Consider the following 16,461-nt stretch of genomic DNA (forward strand, 5'->3'; position numbering starts at 1 on the left):
TGCTATACATTTGTCTTTTGATTAAGAAGTTATGAGTACAGCCACTGTCCTGATTAAAATATTAATTTAGGAACTCAAAACAGGATAGCTGTTTTGAGTTCCTAAATAACTATACTATCTCCACATTCTTCTGGAGATAGTATAGTTTGGACAGCATGAATATGGTCATCTGGTTCCACTACAAAAGTTAAAACAGGAATTTGATTTTTATTGGTAAGCTACTTTTTATGTAAAAGTTTATAAATTTTTAACAATTCTATGAAACTGCCATAAAGAAACTAGTCAAATCAATTTGCTTTAACGTTTTATTTATATACAGATAAATTACATTTCTTGTGGCACAAAATAGAGAATCTTTTAAATAGCTCATATTTGGATATATATACACTTGGATTGAATAATTTAGCAATAAATAAAAATTTATTTTCTACACGGTGTTTAATATTTCTATGGTTTAGTAAATGTTCATTTAACTTCTAATATGAAGGCCACATGTCAGGTTTTAAGTTAATAATAAATCTAATTCTTGCTAAGAAACAGTGTGGCCTCCATACTAGAAGTTAAATAAACATTACCTTAGCAAAATATAATTTTCAAAGCACATTTTATTTAATATAATAACATATAATATTGCTATTATGAAATTGTTCATTTCACTTTATTTTTTGTGATTCTTTTACTAAGAATTTCATAGCATGCCTCTTCTAATGATATGCTTGGAGATGTTTCATCTATTTCAAATCCAAGAGCCTTTATGTAGAAGTTCATGGCTGGATTATGTTTGAATACAGTTAACATCACTTTCTTCAGTCTGAGGTGAAAAGCCATACCACTAAGAATCTGCATTAGGAACTTTCCAAGTCCTTTACCTTGTATATCTTTTTCTACTTGTATATCATAACAATATACCACAGGATAATCCAAATCCATTTCAAATCTAAAATGTACAAATCCAAGTGGTCTATTATCTTTATTCTGTGCAATTAGATACCAGGCAGCATCATCATTCAGCTGGGAAATTTTTTCTTCTGCATCCCAACCCCAATCGCTCTGCTCATACATCTCCTTCATATTTGTCTCAGTTAACTGAAAAGTCCAGTCTCTGATCTTCATGTCTACGTTACATGCCTTGATGGAGATAATAGAGAGTGAAAGACCATTTCTTTCATAACGTTTAAAGGCATCAAGTTTTTCCATTGGATTAACTAAATTATTAGCTGCATTCACTATTGCAACTGCATTATCTATTTTATTTTTCCTTTTTCTTATTCTCATTTTGTTAGATTTCTTTATATGTCTTGCCATCATCATTTAGAATATTGAACTAAATGGGCATCTTTAATAACCTAGAGAGAGAGAAAAAAGCATGAAAATATAACTCTTATATCAATTAACTACCTTTTGTAATTATTGCTCCAAAATGTAGTTAATGTGTTATTACACAAAACAATATACACTTTAATATACATGTTATAATTCTGTGAGTATACAAATTCACTGTCATTTATCATTATTACTGGATGGCATTTCAATAATTTGTTGCAGAAAAACCAAACCAAGTGATCGACACATCCCTCTCAAACTCTATAAATTGCATCTTCTCAACCTTTAATATTTAACATTCCAGAGATCAGAAACTACTTCAGTCAATCACCTCTGGACGTTTTGAAAACCAAGTAACCAAATCTGTGCACAGTAATCCATATGTGGCCTAATCATGGCCTTATACAATGGAATCAGAATATCCTTACTTCTAAAGTCAGTGTCTTCTGCACGATTGCCAGAATTCGTTGTGTTGTCCTAACAATTTTGGCAATTTTTCCTCTAAATTTTAGATCCTTATCCATCATCATCCCAAGATTGCCGATTTCCTCCACATCCAACAATATATCCCCAGCAAAGTAAATTTTACTTCCTATTTTCATTTTCCAAATTTTAAAACCTTACATTTCAGAACATTGAACTGCCATCATCACACCCATGCCCACCATTCAAGTCTTCTTGTAAGGCCACATCTGCTTTAGTCCTCATAGTTCATCCCAACTTTGCATCATTTGCAAACTACTAAAACCCAATTTAAGTTTTCCCCAATATCATTAATATACAAGATTAAACAATTATGGCCCTAAAACAGACCTCTGATGACACCACTAGAACTTTCCTCTTGGTGAGATCTATCAGGTAGCCATTCTTTAATTCACTATTCTAATATCCAACCCCATCACTCTAGTTTGAATATCAACTTATCACGTGGTAATTATCAGAAGCCTTCGAAAAATCTAAGTATACTACTATGTATCCATCTTCCTCATCCAATGCAGCTGTCACCTTATTGTAATAAGTAAGCACATTACTAAAACACAACCTTCCTTTAATAAATCTGTGCTGTCCAAAGATAACACTATTTTCAACCTGATTCTGGATCCTCTTTCTCACTAGATTCTCCAACCATTTAATCACTACAACACTTGATATAATTTGATGCTCGAATTCTGTCATCTTCCTAATGAAGTGGTACAATCGTGCCTTCCTTCCACTCATTTGGACTTGACCCCAGTGGTGCACTCAGGGAGGGGGGCAAGGGGCCTGGCCCCCTCCAAAAGAAAAAGGAAAGAAAATACTAAAAAGTTTTTTAAAAATCTTTTCCTAACTAAAATTCTTTTTTTTTTTATTTATGTTGTGTCATGTCTTCTGTTTCTACTTATGAATTAGCGGTCACATAATGTGGGATTACCCTATCGCTCTCAGGAATCGCTGCCACTCTGAATGCAAGGCGAACGAAGCAGTGCTCAGGCAGACCAAGCGCTACTTCGTTTGTCTGAGCTGAGCCTGAGGAGATCACTGGTATCATGTATTGGCGATCACTGCAGATGCTCAGTTATAGGTCGTATGCAATGCGTAGTGCAAATTCTCAAATCGTCTACTCAACTCGCCCCCCCTCCAAGTTTAAATCATGAGTGCTCGGCCCCTTCCAAGATTAAATCCTGAGTGCGCCACTGCTTGACCCAATGTAAGACTCATATTAAAGAAATATGTCAACTCCCCTGCATATTTCTTCAAAATAAGTGGTGATATATTATGAAGTCCCACAGCCTTATTAACATCAAGTCTGCTCAATTCCCCATTTACCTCTTGCTCGCAATCAGTCTCTTCTTATCATCCACTACTATCAAACCCTCCATGATGTTTGAATGTGATGTCACATTCAAAAGGATGAAAAATCTTTATGAACTGCTCAATTATCTCAGTTATATCCTCTGCAGCAGTTGCCCTTATATCATTTTCTCTAATCAATGTCAACCAACCATATACTGGTGTGTGTATATATATATATATATATATATATATATATATATATATATATATATTTTTTTTTTTTTTTTTTTACTTCATTAACTAACTACTGCACATTCTAAAATTATACATGTACCAAACTCTGCCCTATCTGAATGGAAGTTAATGAAATGTGTAATTTAACATGCTCCAAAATCATATGTTCACACAGTTCAATTTTCATCTAAATCATTTTTATTGGAAAAATTATTCAAAATGATATAATCTTGAACTGGCTGAGATGAAATTTAATTAAAATTTGGTATTTAGGATCTCTGCTAAAATTTGTCAATCATTCATTGTTTTCCATAATTTTTTTAACAGTATTACAATAATGAAAATAACTAAATTATAAAAAAGATATTTATTAACTGGCTTATATTTCACTGGATTTCAGCCAGCATCTTCAGAGCACACAACAGCATGTTAGGGTTTTATGCAAGACAATGAGCAAGTGAAACAATTCAAATTGTAATACACAAAAGATCAAATTTTAATTTAGCACCCTCTAAGGTTGTAAAAAAGAAGTATTACAGCTATGTTGGAATTGATCGTAATATAACAGTCTCCCAAATTTAAGGTAAATTAATGCAATCGTACTTGTTTAGGTTAGGAAAACGCTTCATAGCCATGAATGACGCTAAAAATAATCTTTCTGATCTGTGATGAATTCTAAATAGCACTGATTTCTTCCATTTAATTCTGTGTGAAGGAGTGTCCAAAGTGTGATGTTAGTCCTGTTTTGCCATAATAGTAATAAATGAATTTTTTTTATGTTCTCTAAGGCAAACACTAACAAATGCTCAATGAAAACCAGGAAACCAGATTTGAGCACAATAGTCCAAATGTGGTCTAACCAGTGCTTTATACAGTAGCACAACCACTTCCTTATCCCTACAAGTTACAGTACTTATCATAGCAGTACAATGTGCAGTCTTTGCAACACTAGCAATATGCCCTCTAAACTTCAGTCTACTGTCAATCATCACTTCCAAATCTCTAATCTCATCCACTTCCTGCAGTACAGCACCATCGATATAGTACACAGCCCTATATTTCTGCACTGCAAAATGCAACATCTTGCACTCATTGTTATTAAAACTACAATCCCTCCGCTCCTTTGTTCAAGTAAAAAAAGTCTATTCAAATTTTCCTGAAGGAAGTTAACATCAGCAGCAAACAACTGAAGATCCCCAGTCACTCCCCATGATATCTCGTCGTGACAAGATATGTGGACTGGAGGAATCTTTATGTTTTTTTTTCAATTGAAGATGAGCTAGCCAATCTCATACGGAGGTAACAGGGTTTTTTCCTCCTGGAAACTGTTTTTTTAATCCTGTAGACAAATCAGCCTTCAAGACACAAGCAATTTACAGACGACAAAAAAAAAAAAAAAAACTAGTGGTGGCGGGGAGTAGATGGATGGAAGTGGTGGAGACAGTTGTAGAGTAGGTGCCCTCCCTCGATGAGTTTTTGGACTCCTTGGAGGGATCACAAAATAATAATAATATATCGTTTACAAACAAGTTAAGCAACAAGGGCCCTAAGAACAGAACTCTGGGGGCATATCACTAGTTCCTTTTTTTGAGACACTGCTCCATCATACACAATCTGCTGGTATTGTTCAGGGAGAGCCAATCTTTGATCCATCTAACCAATAGACTATCCATTCCCATCCTCTGCAGCTTGTACACCAAGCTGCAGATGATGTATTTGCATACCAACTTATGTAGTAATCTATCAAACGTGCTTGCAAAGTCCAAGAATATCACTGTATTCTTGTGATTCTCCCTTATCTAATACACTTATTACCTTATCATAAAATGCAAGTATTAATAATGTCTATCCCAAAATGTACCTTTTATGATATTTTTTTTTTACTTATTTCCTAAGTAAAAACATAAGTGCTCGGGGGACTTTAATGTTCGTAACTGGTATCCCTTCTCTAATTCCATTGATCAAGTTTGAAGAGTACCAAATTATTTACTGTTAGTAATGATTAACACAAATTGTTCACCTATCCAATAGAATACCATTCTATCTTCACCATCCACCTACACATTACTCAAGGACTTTTTTTTTTTTTTTTTTTTAACCATCTCTCCTTCCAAACATACTGGGCTAATTACCAGTTCTGCTCTTCAAATTCAAACACCTGCTCCAACTAAATAACTAATAATCCTTGCTGGAATGAAATCCCACTCCCTCAACATTATTCCTGCCTTGGTTCTCCAACAATCAAGTGGGACCAATCAAAAAAGCCCATATTGTAACCTACAACATCTGTAAAAATTCCAACTCAACCAACCTAAAAGGCTAAATGCAGACAACATGCATCTTACTCACATGACAAATGCGCCTTCTGGTACCTCTCCAAGTTACTGGATGCAATGTCTTCTCTTCCATGTTTCCACTCCTCTCACATTCAGATAACATCACTGTAACAGCACCAAAAACTAAAGCTGACTTCTGACTAGTCTTTGTCAGAAGTCAGCTTTAGTCTCTAATTATAATACAGAGAACTAAGGAAGATGCAGATCATCTCCCATTAGTTCCCTATCCATCAAGATGTTCAGATCTCTTGCTTCCTCAACTCCTGAAGCAAAGCCCCAATGTGGTTAACCTTATTCTATCTTCTCTGGGCAAAATGCATAACTTTACACTTAGCAAGACTGAAATAAATGACATCCTCATTCTTCAGCCCAAAGCACCAACCTATTCAAATCCTCTTGTAACAACAACACATCAGAATTCCTGACATTACTCTTCCTAATTTAGCATCATCAGCAAACAACTGAATATCTCCTTTCACACTGTGAACTATATCATTGATATAAAAGTTTAACAGCAGTGGTCCCAGAACAGAATCCTATCGTATTCCACTCGTCAACTTCCTTTTCTGAGTCACTGCACCTCCATACACAACTTGCTGGTTCCTATTAGTCAACCAGCCTTGTAACTAAGCTACCAAATGACTATCCAATCCTATCCTACCCAATTTCAACAGTAGGTTGTGCAGTAAGCAATCAAATGCTTTAGCATAATCCAAATAAATCACTGTATAAGCATCTCCCCCATCCAAATATGCTAGCTACCCTATTATAAAATGTAACCAAGTTACTAAAGCATGACCTCCCCTTAACAAACCCATGCTGCTCTCTTGAAAGCCTTCAATTCTCAATCCACAATTGTATTCTGCTTCTAATTAGCCACTCTAATACCTTCACCACTACACTTGATATATACACTGATCTACAGTTTGACAATTGACTTGGATTCTCTCTTATGCATTGACACTATTTTTCCTTCTTTCCACTATTCTGGGACTGTGCCTTTTGCCAAACCTCTGTTGAACAACCAGGTCAAACCAAGGTTGAACTGCACATTTCCTTAACATGTGTGGTGATATCCCTTCCAATCCCACAGCCTTATTAATATCAAGGTTACTTAAAATTCTAAACACTTCCCATTCTTGTACTATCAAGTGTCTTTCTTCCTTTCTATTGCTATTTCACACTACTGTTAGCCCTACATGAAATACACCAACAAAATACTCCTTAAACATTTCCCCCATATCTTCAGCAAATGTGACTATTGTTCCATCTGCCACAACTGAAGTCTGCCTTCCATATTCATCCTTTCTTCTACTAGCAACATAACTAAGAAAAACAAGGCACAGAAGTTTCTATTTTTATTTTATTTTATCATCAGACCCACAGCACATAAGTGCCATGTGGAGGCAAATAACAGCAGTATTTCTGATATTAGAAGTATTCTCAGTGGTCAGCATTGATTTATTAAAGGGATGTTTTATCAATTTACTTATGACAAAGCTGATGAATGCATTAGACAAAGGAGACACATATATAGCAGCAGTGGTGCACCCAGGGAGGGGACCAGGGGCCTGCCCCCCCTGGGTGCACCAGGGGGGGCAGGCCCCTGGTCGAGAAGCTCATCCATCTCATTAAAAGTAAATAGTAACATAATTATATCATTTTATTTATTTGTTTAATAAAAATTAAAACTTTGTTTTAATTTTTATCCACAAAATTTAATTTTTTATCTATATATCAGGCCTGGTTGGCCGACTCTTCAGTCAAAAGGCTGAGAGTTCGAATCCCGCCGTGGACATGGATGTTTGTGATTGTCTGTGAAAATACTAGTGGCAGTGGTCGACGGTAGATAGCATTGGTATAGATGATGATGATTGTAGTTGTGGTTGGTGAAGACTGAGAGTTGTAGAGTAGGTGCTCTTCCTCGACATGTCTTTGGACTACCTGGAGATGTTATGTAATAATAATATCGACAAGCTTAATATGTTTATTGTGCATCACACAGTTTGAATTTGGCACTCGGAAATGCTATATCTGTGACAAATAAGAAATTGCATTGGCATAATTGAAAAGGTACACAATTTCTTCAACCCCTAAAAGACAGGACATCCTTGTTGTTTATAATATTAATATCTTTTAAGATTTATAATATCTTTATTTAGCTTGAAAAAAATACAGGGTGTCCCAAAATTCACGCAAGATTTAAATTTAGCGCCATTTGTGCAGTAAAGTGTTGCCAACGAGAAAAAACAGACAGCGTGACAGCTGACAGTTCAGTGTTATTAAAAATGACCACGTACAGCGAAGAGAGTTCGTTGAATGGATTATGGGACAACAACAAGTGGATGCTTATTTTTCGAACAAAATCATCTTCAGCGATGAGGCTCATTTTCATCTTGATGGCTTCGTTAATCGACAAAATTGTCGCATTTGGGGTTCAGAAAATCCACGAGTGATTGTTGAGAAACAAACGCATCCACAACGTGTCACTATTTGGTGCGGATTTTGGGCTAGGGGCATCATCGGTCCATTCTTCTTCGAAAATGCGGCTGGTAAGGCAATAACAGTTAATGTTGCTCGCTATCGCGACATGATAATCCAGTTTTTTGTGCCTAAATTGCAAGATATGGATGTGATTGACATGTGGTTTCCACAAGACGGTGCCACATGCCATACAGCCTGAGAAACAATTCAATTACTGCACGAGTCATTTCCTGGTCATGTAATTTCCCGATTTGGTGATCAGAATTGGACGCCCAGATCATGCGACTTAACGCCGTTGGACTTTTTTCTTTGGGGTTTTTTGAAGTCTAAGGTTTATGCCAACAAGCACACGACCACCCATGCCTTGAAGGAGGAAATCGAGTGCTGTATCAACAAATTTCAGCCACATTTATACAAAACGATCATGGAAAATTTCGACAAAAGAGTTCGTATGTGCCAGCAAAGCCGTGGAGGCCATTTACCCGATATGCTATTCCATGCATAACCCTATACTGTATACTTTATGAATCAATAAGAAATTACAATTTTTAATTAAAAACCTGTGTTTTCTATCAAAATTACTTCTTGCGTGAATTTTGGGATACCCTGTATTTGTGTGCACCTTACCATTGTTTAAAATAATGCAAAAATCTGACAGTGACCTCTTATTTGCCCTAAATTTTGTTGATGATGTTGTGGCTCAATTAAATACCATTCGTGAAACACCAGATTCTTCATTTAAAGATATTTACAATGAAGCATGTATAAAAGCCAATAATTTTAATATCGACATTAAAAAGCCAAGGACTTCATCAAAACCAACATTAAGGTTCAATGTTCCAGACGATTCTCTAGAAGTATATTTCAGGAGAACTATTTCATTCCATTTATTGACCAAATATTGACTCAACTTCATGAACATTTCACTCGGCACAGCAACATTTTGAAATATATATTTTTCTCTTCTATCAAATGGAAAAGATGCTCCAACAGCAAGTGCAATGGAAGATTTTCGTCAATTATGTGAATTTTATGCCGTGATTACAAATCCAGCAATTTTGAACGCCGAATTGAAGTTGTGGTATAAGAAATTTGAAAAACCGTTGCTCCATGCAAAAATGCCGTTGATGCAGTTTCAAAGTGCGACAAAATGATATATCCTAACATCTATAACGTATTAAAAATATTTGCAACGCTCCCAGTAACAACATGCGTCAGTGAAAGGTCATTTTCTAACTTACACCTTTTATAAACCTATTTAAGATCTACCATGACACAATCACGATTGAAAAGACTGGCTTTGCCATATATATACACACACACACAGAGATTAATGTAACCACAACTGAAATAATTCAAGAGATTTGTAAAAAGAAAAGAAAAGTGGATTTTATTCTTTAAATAAATTTTTATAATTACCTAATGAATTTTATTGAATGAATAAAATTTAACGAATTTTAGTTGAACGGATAAAAATATTTTTAATGCAAATTCATTGTATTAAAATATTTTTATCCGTTCAACTCGCCCCCCCCCCCCAAGATTAAATCCTGGGTGCACCACTGTACAGCGGTATAAATATCTATCATAGATGCATCTTAAATTTTAATTTTGCAAAGGCTTTTGATATATTGCAACACAAGTTGGTAACTAAACTGGAACAGATTAGGTACTAGATTAGCAAATTGGATAGGTGATTGACAGTCAGATGAGTAACAATAAGTTGTATATGGTGGTTGGGTGTCCTAAAAGAAGTATGCCACAGAAGGGTCTAATTTGGGACCATTTTAATTCTCATCTTAATGATACTGTTTTGGGTTTAATTGGAGATATACAGATGATGAACAATTGAGGGAGAACAATGAGAAGCCAAGCAGATGTGAACTTACAGGAGAATATGAATACATTGTATGAGTGGACAAGTGAATGAAACTACCAGTTCAATGTTGCAAATTATAAAGTTGTTTGTGAAAGTTAATAGTGAAGGATGGGCTGCAAAATATACACTTGGTAGAGAAGTTCTGAAGAAGAGAGAGAGGAGATCAGAGATTGAGAGTAGCAGTGGCCAGGAGTTTAGAGATTATTGTACAAGTTGGGAAGTTATCACAGTGGATTATGGCACCAGTTCAAAGGAGCTTAATATGTAGAAATGAAAGGTTATTGTTCTGTTGTACAAGGCCTTGATTAGATCTCATATCAATTATTATGGACCTCTGGTGGAACAAAAATTCCATTGATAAAACTACATCAGCCCTATATGCGGTATGTTGTAAGTGGGCTGTTCAAATCCTTGGGAATTTTACATCATAATTTTTGTTGAGATTTGGATGGTATAAAAGTTGCTACCAGATTAATATGGAAAAAATTTCATAGAATGAAAGAGGTAGAACAAGAAGCCATCCCTGGAAACTGTATAAACAAGGTATTAACAGGAGTAGGTTCTTAGCATGGAGAGAAATTGGTGAGTGGAATGTCTGAATGAATGAGCACTGATATATATGTGTGTGTGTGTGTGTGTGTGTGTTGAATGAGTTTAAGACATGATCAACTTGTACTAAGTTGATGAATTTCATCAACTCAGTACAAAGTATCTTACCAACTCATGTTTCTACCTAACATTGTTTCCTCCCATCTCTAGCTACAAGATTACATTACTTCAATTTGATCCTGTAGTCAGTTCTAAATTACTGATATTACCTGCTTTATTGTCAGTCTTTTCAAAAATTATTTTATCAGTGATCCAAAATAACTGATAAAATAATCTGATCTAAATGATCAAAATTGCACATTACCACAGACAGTCTGACGAAGGTTTTATAAAAGGGAGCAATAATCATCTTTTTTTTTTTTTTTTTTTTTTTATCCCTACTAGTCAATATCTTTCTCATCTTTAAGGCATCTTCTGTGTTGTCTCCCCCTCCCCCCCACAGTGTACTGCTACATTTCATTTATGTTTTCCACTATCACCCGAGATTCCAATTTTTTTTTTTTTTTTTTTTTTTGCTTCTTTCAATATGGTTATAATAAAGCACACAATGTTCCATCTATTCTTTAAAAGCATACAACTCTATTCTCAGCAGCATTTTACTGGCACACCTATTAATTATGGGTATGATTAGGCCGGCAGTTGTCCATATTACCGTCCTATTCAAATTCTGTTACTCTCATTAACACTGGCATCATTTTTTAATAACTTGCAAAATACGTATCATTGCCACTCTGGTTGGTAAAGTGGGTAGCACACTCACTAACAGGCATAGGTGCAAATTTCATTGAAGGGTACTGAGATTAGCGAATATCTTTAGATAGTGATTTGTCACTTAGTGTGACACTACAAATCTGCTTCACACTGACATCAATATAGATGAAATATATAGCACTCCTTATGATTAAGGGCAGTGGGTGGTTAAGAGGCCTCAACTGCCTTGAAAAAAAATTTTTTTTCTTGTTTGGTCTCTAGAGTAAGATTTCTGGATTTTCTAACCCTTAGCCTAGTGGTTCCCAAACTGCATGGTGTAATGACCAGGGTACCAGGTCACACAGTTTGGGAACCACTGTTCTTCTAAATGACTACTAATTTGTTAGGACACAATATTTAAGTACTTTGGACTTCACTGCTTAATAAACATAACTTAAGTATTTCTTTTGGCTTAGGGGTACCATGAAAAAATTAACAAGACACTAAGGTGCCCTAACCCTAGAAAGTTTAGGAACCTTTACCTTAGCTAATACATGCTACTAATACACTGTAGATTTACTTGTCATAGATGGGTTTCGCATAAAGAAAAATCTGCAAACAGTTGACTATCCTATCAAATTATGCACAATATCATTAATATACAAGTTAAACAGTAGTGGTCATAGAAGAGCATTGTGAAATGCTAATTGTTAATGTCCAAGACAGGTTTTTCATGTACATACTAATAACTCTTGAAATTTGGGATCCATAGATGATAAAGAGAGAGGACTGCATACTCTATTGGTGGAATTATACAAGAGGAGGAGATCTTGTAATGGTTGATAGGAACTGGAAGTTCAGAGGACATACTGCAAAAGGTGGCAAAGGGAATCTAGAGGACTGCTGCAGTACTAAGAAAGCTGACCAGCAGAGATAAGAGGGTGGTGGTTTCATTGTATAAAACCCCGATCAGACCATGTCTGAATTAATTAACATGCTCAGATCTATCATCTGAATTTCAAGGGGATGAAATAACCTCAGAGAAGGTATAAAGGTGGATAACAAAAATTAAATGACTGTGGAATGTTGGTTATGAGGACAGACCTCATAAGGAACACTCACGAACATGCAAACTGTAGTTTTGTAGACAGAAGATGAAGGAATGACATGAATGATTTAAGCTTCAGAAAGGCATTTACTAGATTGTCAATGGGTAAAGGTAGGAAAAAGGACGAGGGCCCATCCCCGGATACTGCAAAAGTAAGTGGTGAGTAAATGGATGAAAACTAGCCTGTTTATTATTATTTATTTGAGAGAGAGTGGTTGGACCAAGGAAAGCATTGCCTGAGAGCATGGTGAGAGTGAACATGTTTAAGAAATGGCATAACAGACATTAACTAAGATGAGCCTCCAGAAGCGAGTCTTGTGACTCTATGGAAGTTCTGAATAATAATTTCAGCATTCTGTAGTCCGCTCGGTTAGCCTAGTGGCTATGTGCTTTGCAACCATATGCCTGGGGAAGGAGTGTCCTAGGTTTGATTCCCGTCAGTGACGTGAGAAGCATTAAGATTTTCCTCAGCCATAGCCAAGTTAGCCGGTCTTGGGCGTGGACAACAGGGTTTTTAATCCTGCAACCAGGCAAACTGGCCCCATGAACACACATGGAGCTACAGTCATAAATACTTAACCCCCCCATGAGGGAGCTCAACTCGCCCCAGGAGAGACAGGGGAGAAAAAGGGAGGAAACTCCATACGAATAAAATAAAGCATTCTGTACAACTATATGATTCATATCAATTCTGATCTCATACTGTCAATGAATTCCACTTAATCAGCACCTTAAAAAAATGGTTGCAGTTTTGTTCATTATAGCATAAGAATCTTTCAGGACTCTTAACGTTACAGTTTAACTCCCTCATTTTGGCTTTAAGATCTCACTTGGTTCTTAAATTATGTTTACAATTTTGGTTTTGCCATTTCATTGAAACAGAATAACGAATCCTAAGGTCACGTTGCAAACCTATGATAATCAATGTTGTTAAATTCACAAAAAACGAACCCAGATGGCGCGCATCTGGAAACATCAACAAACCAAAATTTCATGCATACTTAAAATTGGAGTATTATTATTATTTGACACCTCCAGGGAGTTATAACGTAATTTTCCTTGTATGGCGAGGATTGCCCATAATTTCCCGTTAGAATCGAAATGTAAGTTAATGGTATTATTAAAAACTGAAAACAAACTTTTTTGACTTCATAATGAAGTTATCGATCAACCCAATGAACTAAAGAAAAGGGAATGGATAGCATCATACTATACTGCAGTGCTGAATAAGGATAATCAAAATCGGATCGGTACTTTATTAAATAAAACATTTAAAAGTTATCTAATAATTACATGTTACTTTTTACTGCATTCATCACGCCTATTTCACTTATTCTCAACCTTCCTCTTAACATGTTAGGCTCAACTGCGTTTTATTTTCGAACACTGCCATCATCATTCAATCATTCGCAATATCTCACATATCAATGTATATTAAAAAAACTAATTTGTAAGGTCTTCTTTAACACACAGTTTACTAATCCGATATTAGAGATCTCAAGATATATTAAAAAAATAAATACAATTATGCGTCGAGATCTGAAACTGTTCTCAAAAACTGACATAAAACAGTATTTTTTTTAAAAAAATTCGTAAGTAGCTGTTATCATTTATAAACTGGAGAATGCTTACCTCTGATTAACCTCGTTATTCACGTAAAAAATAGACCAAAATCGGGGGCGAAAAAAGTAACAAGCACATAATATTACAACTTATTATTACGCGCAACTTTGCTTTGGGCTTTAACAAGTCATAACAATACATGTAGCGCCATCTACATTAAGATAGTTTAAACTGATTTATTTATTTAACTGTAGTAAAGATGCAGTGGAACTCAGAAGTAATTAATTTTGTTCTCCCCTCCAGAATGATTACAATTGTTCAGAGAAGAAAAAAACAAATTTTCAGAAATAAATAAACTGATAAGAGGTCGCTGCTAAGCAAGAGGAGAGGCTGTTGCCACTATTTGAATAATTGTGGCAATTAATGTTTGCATACTATATATGAGAATTCGGGTGACTTTAAAGCCAACAAAGGCAAAGCTGTGTTTTATAAAATATACGCAGAGTTGTACTCAGGACGAAATAGAAGCTGCAACGAACGCAGAAACGTCTGGCGAGTGGGTCAGCTGATATCAGAAAAAAAGGTGTGAGATAAGAGAAATGAGTGCTTGACTAAGAGAGAAATCAAGAAGCGAGTGTTGTACGGCGGTTCTGTCATAAAGGTGTGTGTGGTTGGCGAGATATTGACAAAATCGAGCTTTCCGAGCGCAAAAATTAATGATGCTAGTGAGGCAGAGTACAAAAGGATAAAGTGAAAGAGTTGATTGTTTTGGCTGGAATGAATGATTTGAAAGGAGAAAAGTATGCCATGAGAGAGGACATGAAAGAATTACCGGAAGTAGCAAAAGAGTTAAGATAGTGAGTCTGTTACTACGGTATGACAGAGAGCTGAGAAGTAGACCCTAACAGCGAATGACTCGGTGTGTAGTTTATGCAGGAGGAGTGGTGTGGAGTTTGTAGTGAGTTTGATGGGTGAAAGGACTTATACAAGAAGAATGGTTTGCAACAGAATGGATTTAGTATTCAGTCTGAAAAAAACTGTTGTTGAATGAAGTGAAAGTGGATGTGCAAAATCAGGGAAACTTTTAGGGAGGAAATTGTTAAATGGATCAGTGAGGCAGTTGAGTGTAAGAATATGTATAAAATGTAAGTTAGTACTACTGGTGACAAACCAGAATGACATAGTATAAAGCGTCAGGATAGCAGTAGGCCTAAGGGGCTTTTGTACTTTATGTACACTAATGCTAGGATCATTTGGAACAAGGGAGAGGAATTTGGTATTGGTTAGTTCATCCTGGCCAAAGGTTATTGGCATTAGTGAGACATGACTGACAGAAGATGATATAGTTAGTGGGATTGAATGTGAAGGGTATAGTGTGTGTGTTCAGGGAGAATATCCTTCCTGAATAAGGATACATGCTTTGCATTATGGGATGCTAAGGCAAGTGAAGGAATTAGCCCAGGGGCGTAGCTGGGGGGGGGCGGCACTTTGAACCTTTTTGAACTTTTCCAGTTAATTCTAAAATACAGTCTCGAGAACTCATTGCCAAATATTGCAATACTACTGCGAATTTTCCTCACAATTGCTGTAACTGTTGTTAGTTGTGAGAGGAGTTTTTCTGAATAAAATTGGTTAAGAATTACCAACATTACTATGAAATAGACTTTGCCAATGTCATCAACGATTTTACTACAGAAAAGCAAGAAAAATAACATTTTAGAATGTATTGAGAGGGGCGCCAAACGCAGGGACTGCCCGCCCCCCGGGCGGCAAAATCTCTAGCTACACCACTGGATTAGCTCTCTATATGAGTTTCCCTGTTCTGAAAATACTTCATGTGCAAACTTTGTTTGTTTACACGTGGATAAAGGATTAAACCAAGAATATAATTTCATGGCATCTTTAATTTAGGCTATGACTGCTAAAATTTGCATGGGCTTATGATATTAATAACGCATAAAAATAGTTTCATGCTTACTTTTCATGAGGAGGGATATTCATTATATATTAGCATAAAAAATGGATTGTGAGCAGTATCTCTCCAAGACAATGAGATAAGTGAAGTAAAGAGGAAACCTGGAAAGAAGTCAATTTAGAGAAGAAGGCTGCCTTTAATGAAATGTTTCTGTATCCAACTTACTCCTGAAAAATAGGAGTAAGTTGGATACACTTTAACATATCATCTCAGAAATTTCAGTGACAAAAAAAAAAAAAAAAAAAGCCATGCCACTCATTACAAATAGGTAAAGGAACATGGGACGCAGTATTTTTATTATATTTTTTTGAGTTGAAGTGTTCAATATAAACAGTTTGTGTGGAATTCAGTACATCATACTTTTTGTAGGATATAAAATTTTCTGCATTCGCAGATGGATACAGGTTCAATTTTGAATAAACAAGTTGGTTGACTAGGTGAGGAAAGGAATGCCTGAAGTTGATGGCTATAATGACTTTTGAAACTT

General features: G+C 35.7%; 1 protein-coding gene across 1 annotated transcript; it reads right to left on the reverse strand.

Annotated features, from left to right (window-relative positions):
• Positions 1 to 291: 291 nt before the first annotated feature.
• On the reverse strand, positions 292 to 14,191 carry Naa40 (N-alpha-acetyltransferase 40). The gene is made up of 2 exons (XM_090392793.1): positions 14,069 to 14,191; positions 292 to 1,346 (listed from the first exon to the last, which is right to left on the reverse strand). The coding sequence occupies exon 2, from the start codon at positions 1,309 to 1,311 to the stop codon at positions 649 to 651; it is 663 nt and encodes a 220-aa protein (XP_090248919.1). The 5' UTR covers positions 1,312 to 1,346; positions 14,069 to 14,191; the 3' UTR covers positions 292 to 648.
• Positions 14,192 to 16,461: the final 2,270 nt, after the last annotated feature.

This window comes from Typopeltis vanoorti, chromosome 5 (assembly GCF_054136105.1).
Source record: "Typopeltis vanoorti isolate ZY-2024b chromosome 5, IOZ_Tvanoo_1.0, whole genome shotgun sequence".
NCBI lineage: Eukaryota > Metazoa > Arthropoda > Arachnida > Uropygi > Thelyphonidae > Typopeltis > Typopeltis vanoorti.

Excerpts from the sequence above, each read along its gene's own strand:
- Naa40 (XM_090392793.1), bottom strand. The coding sequence starts at position 1,311 with ATGATGATGGCAAGACATATAAAGAAATCTAACAAAATGAGAATAAGA.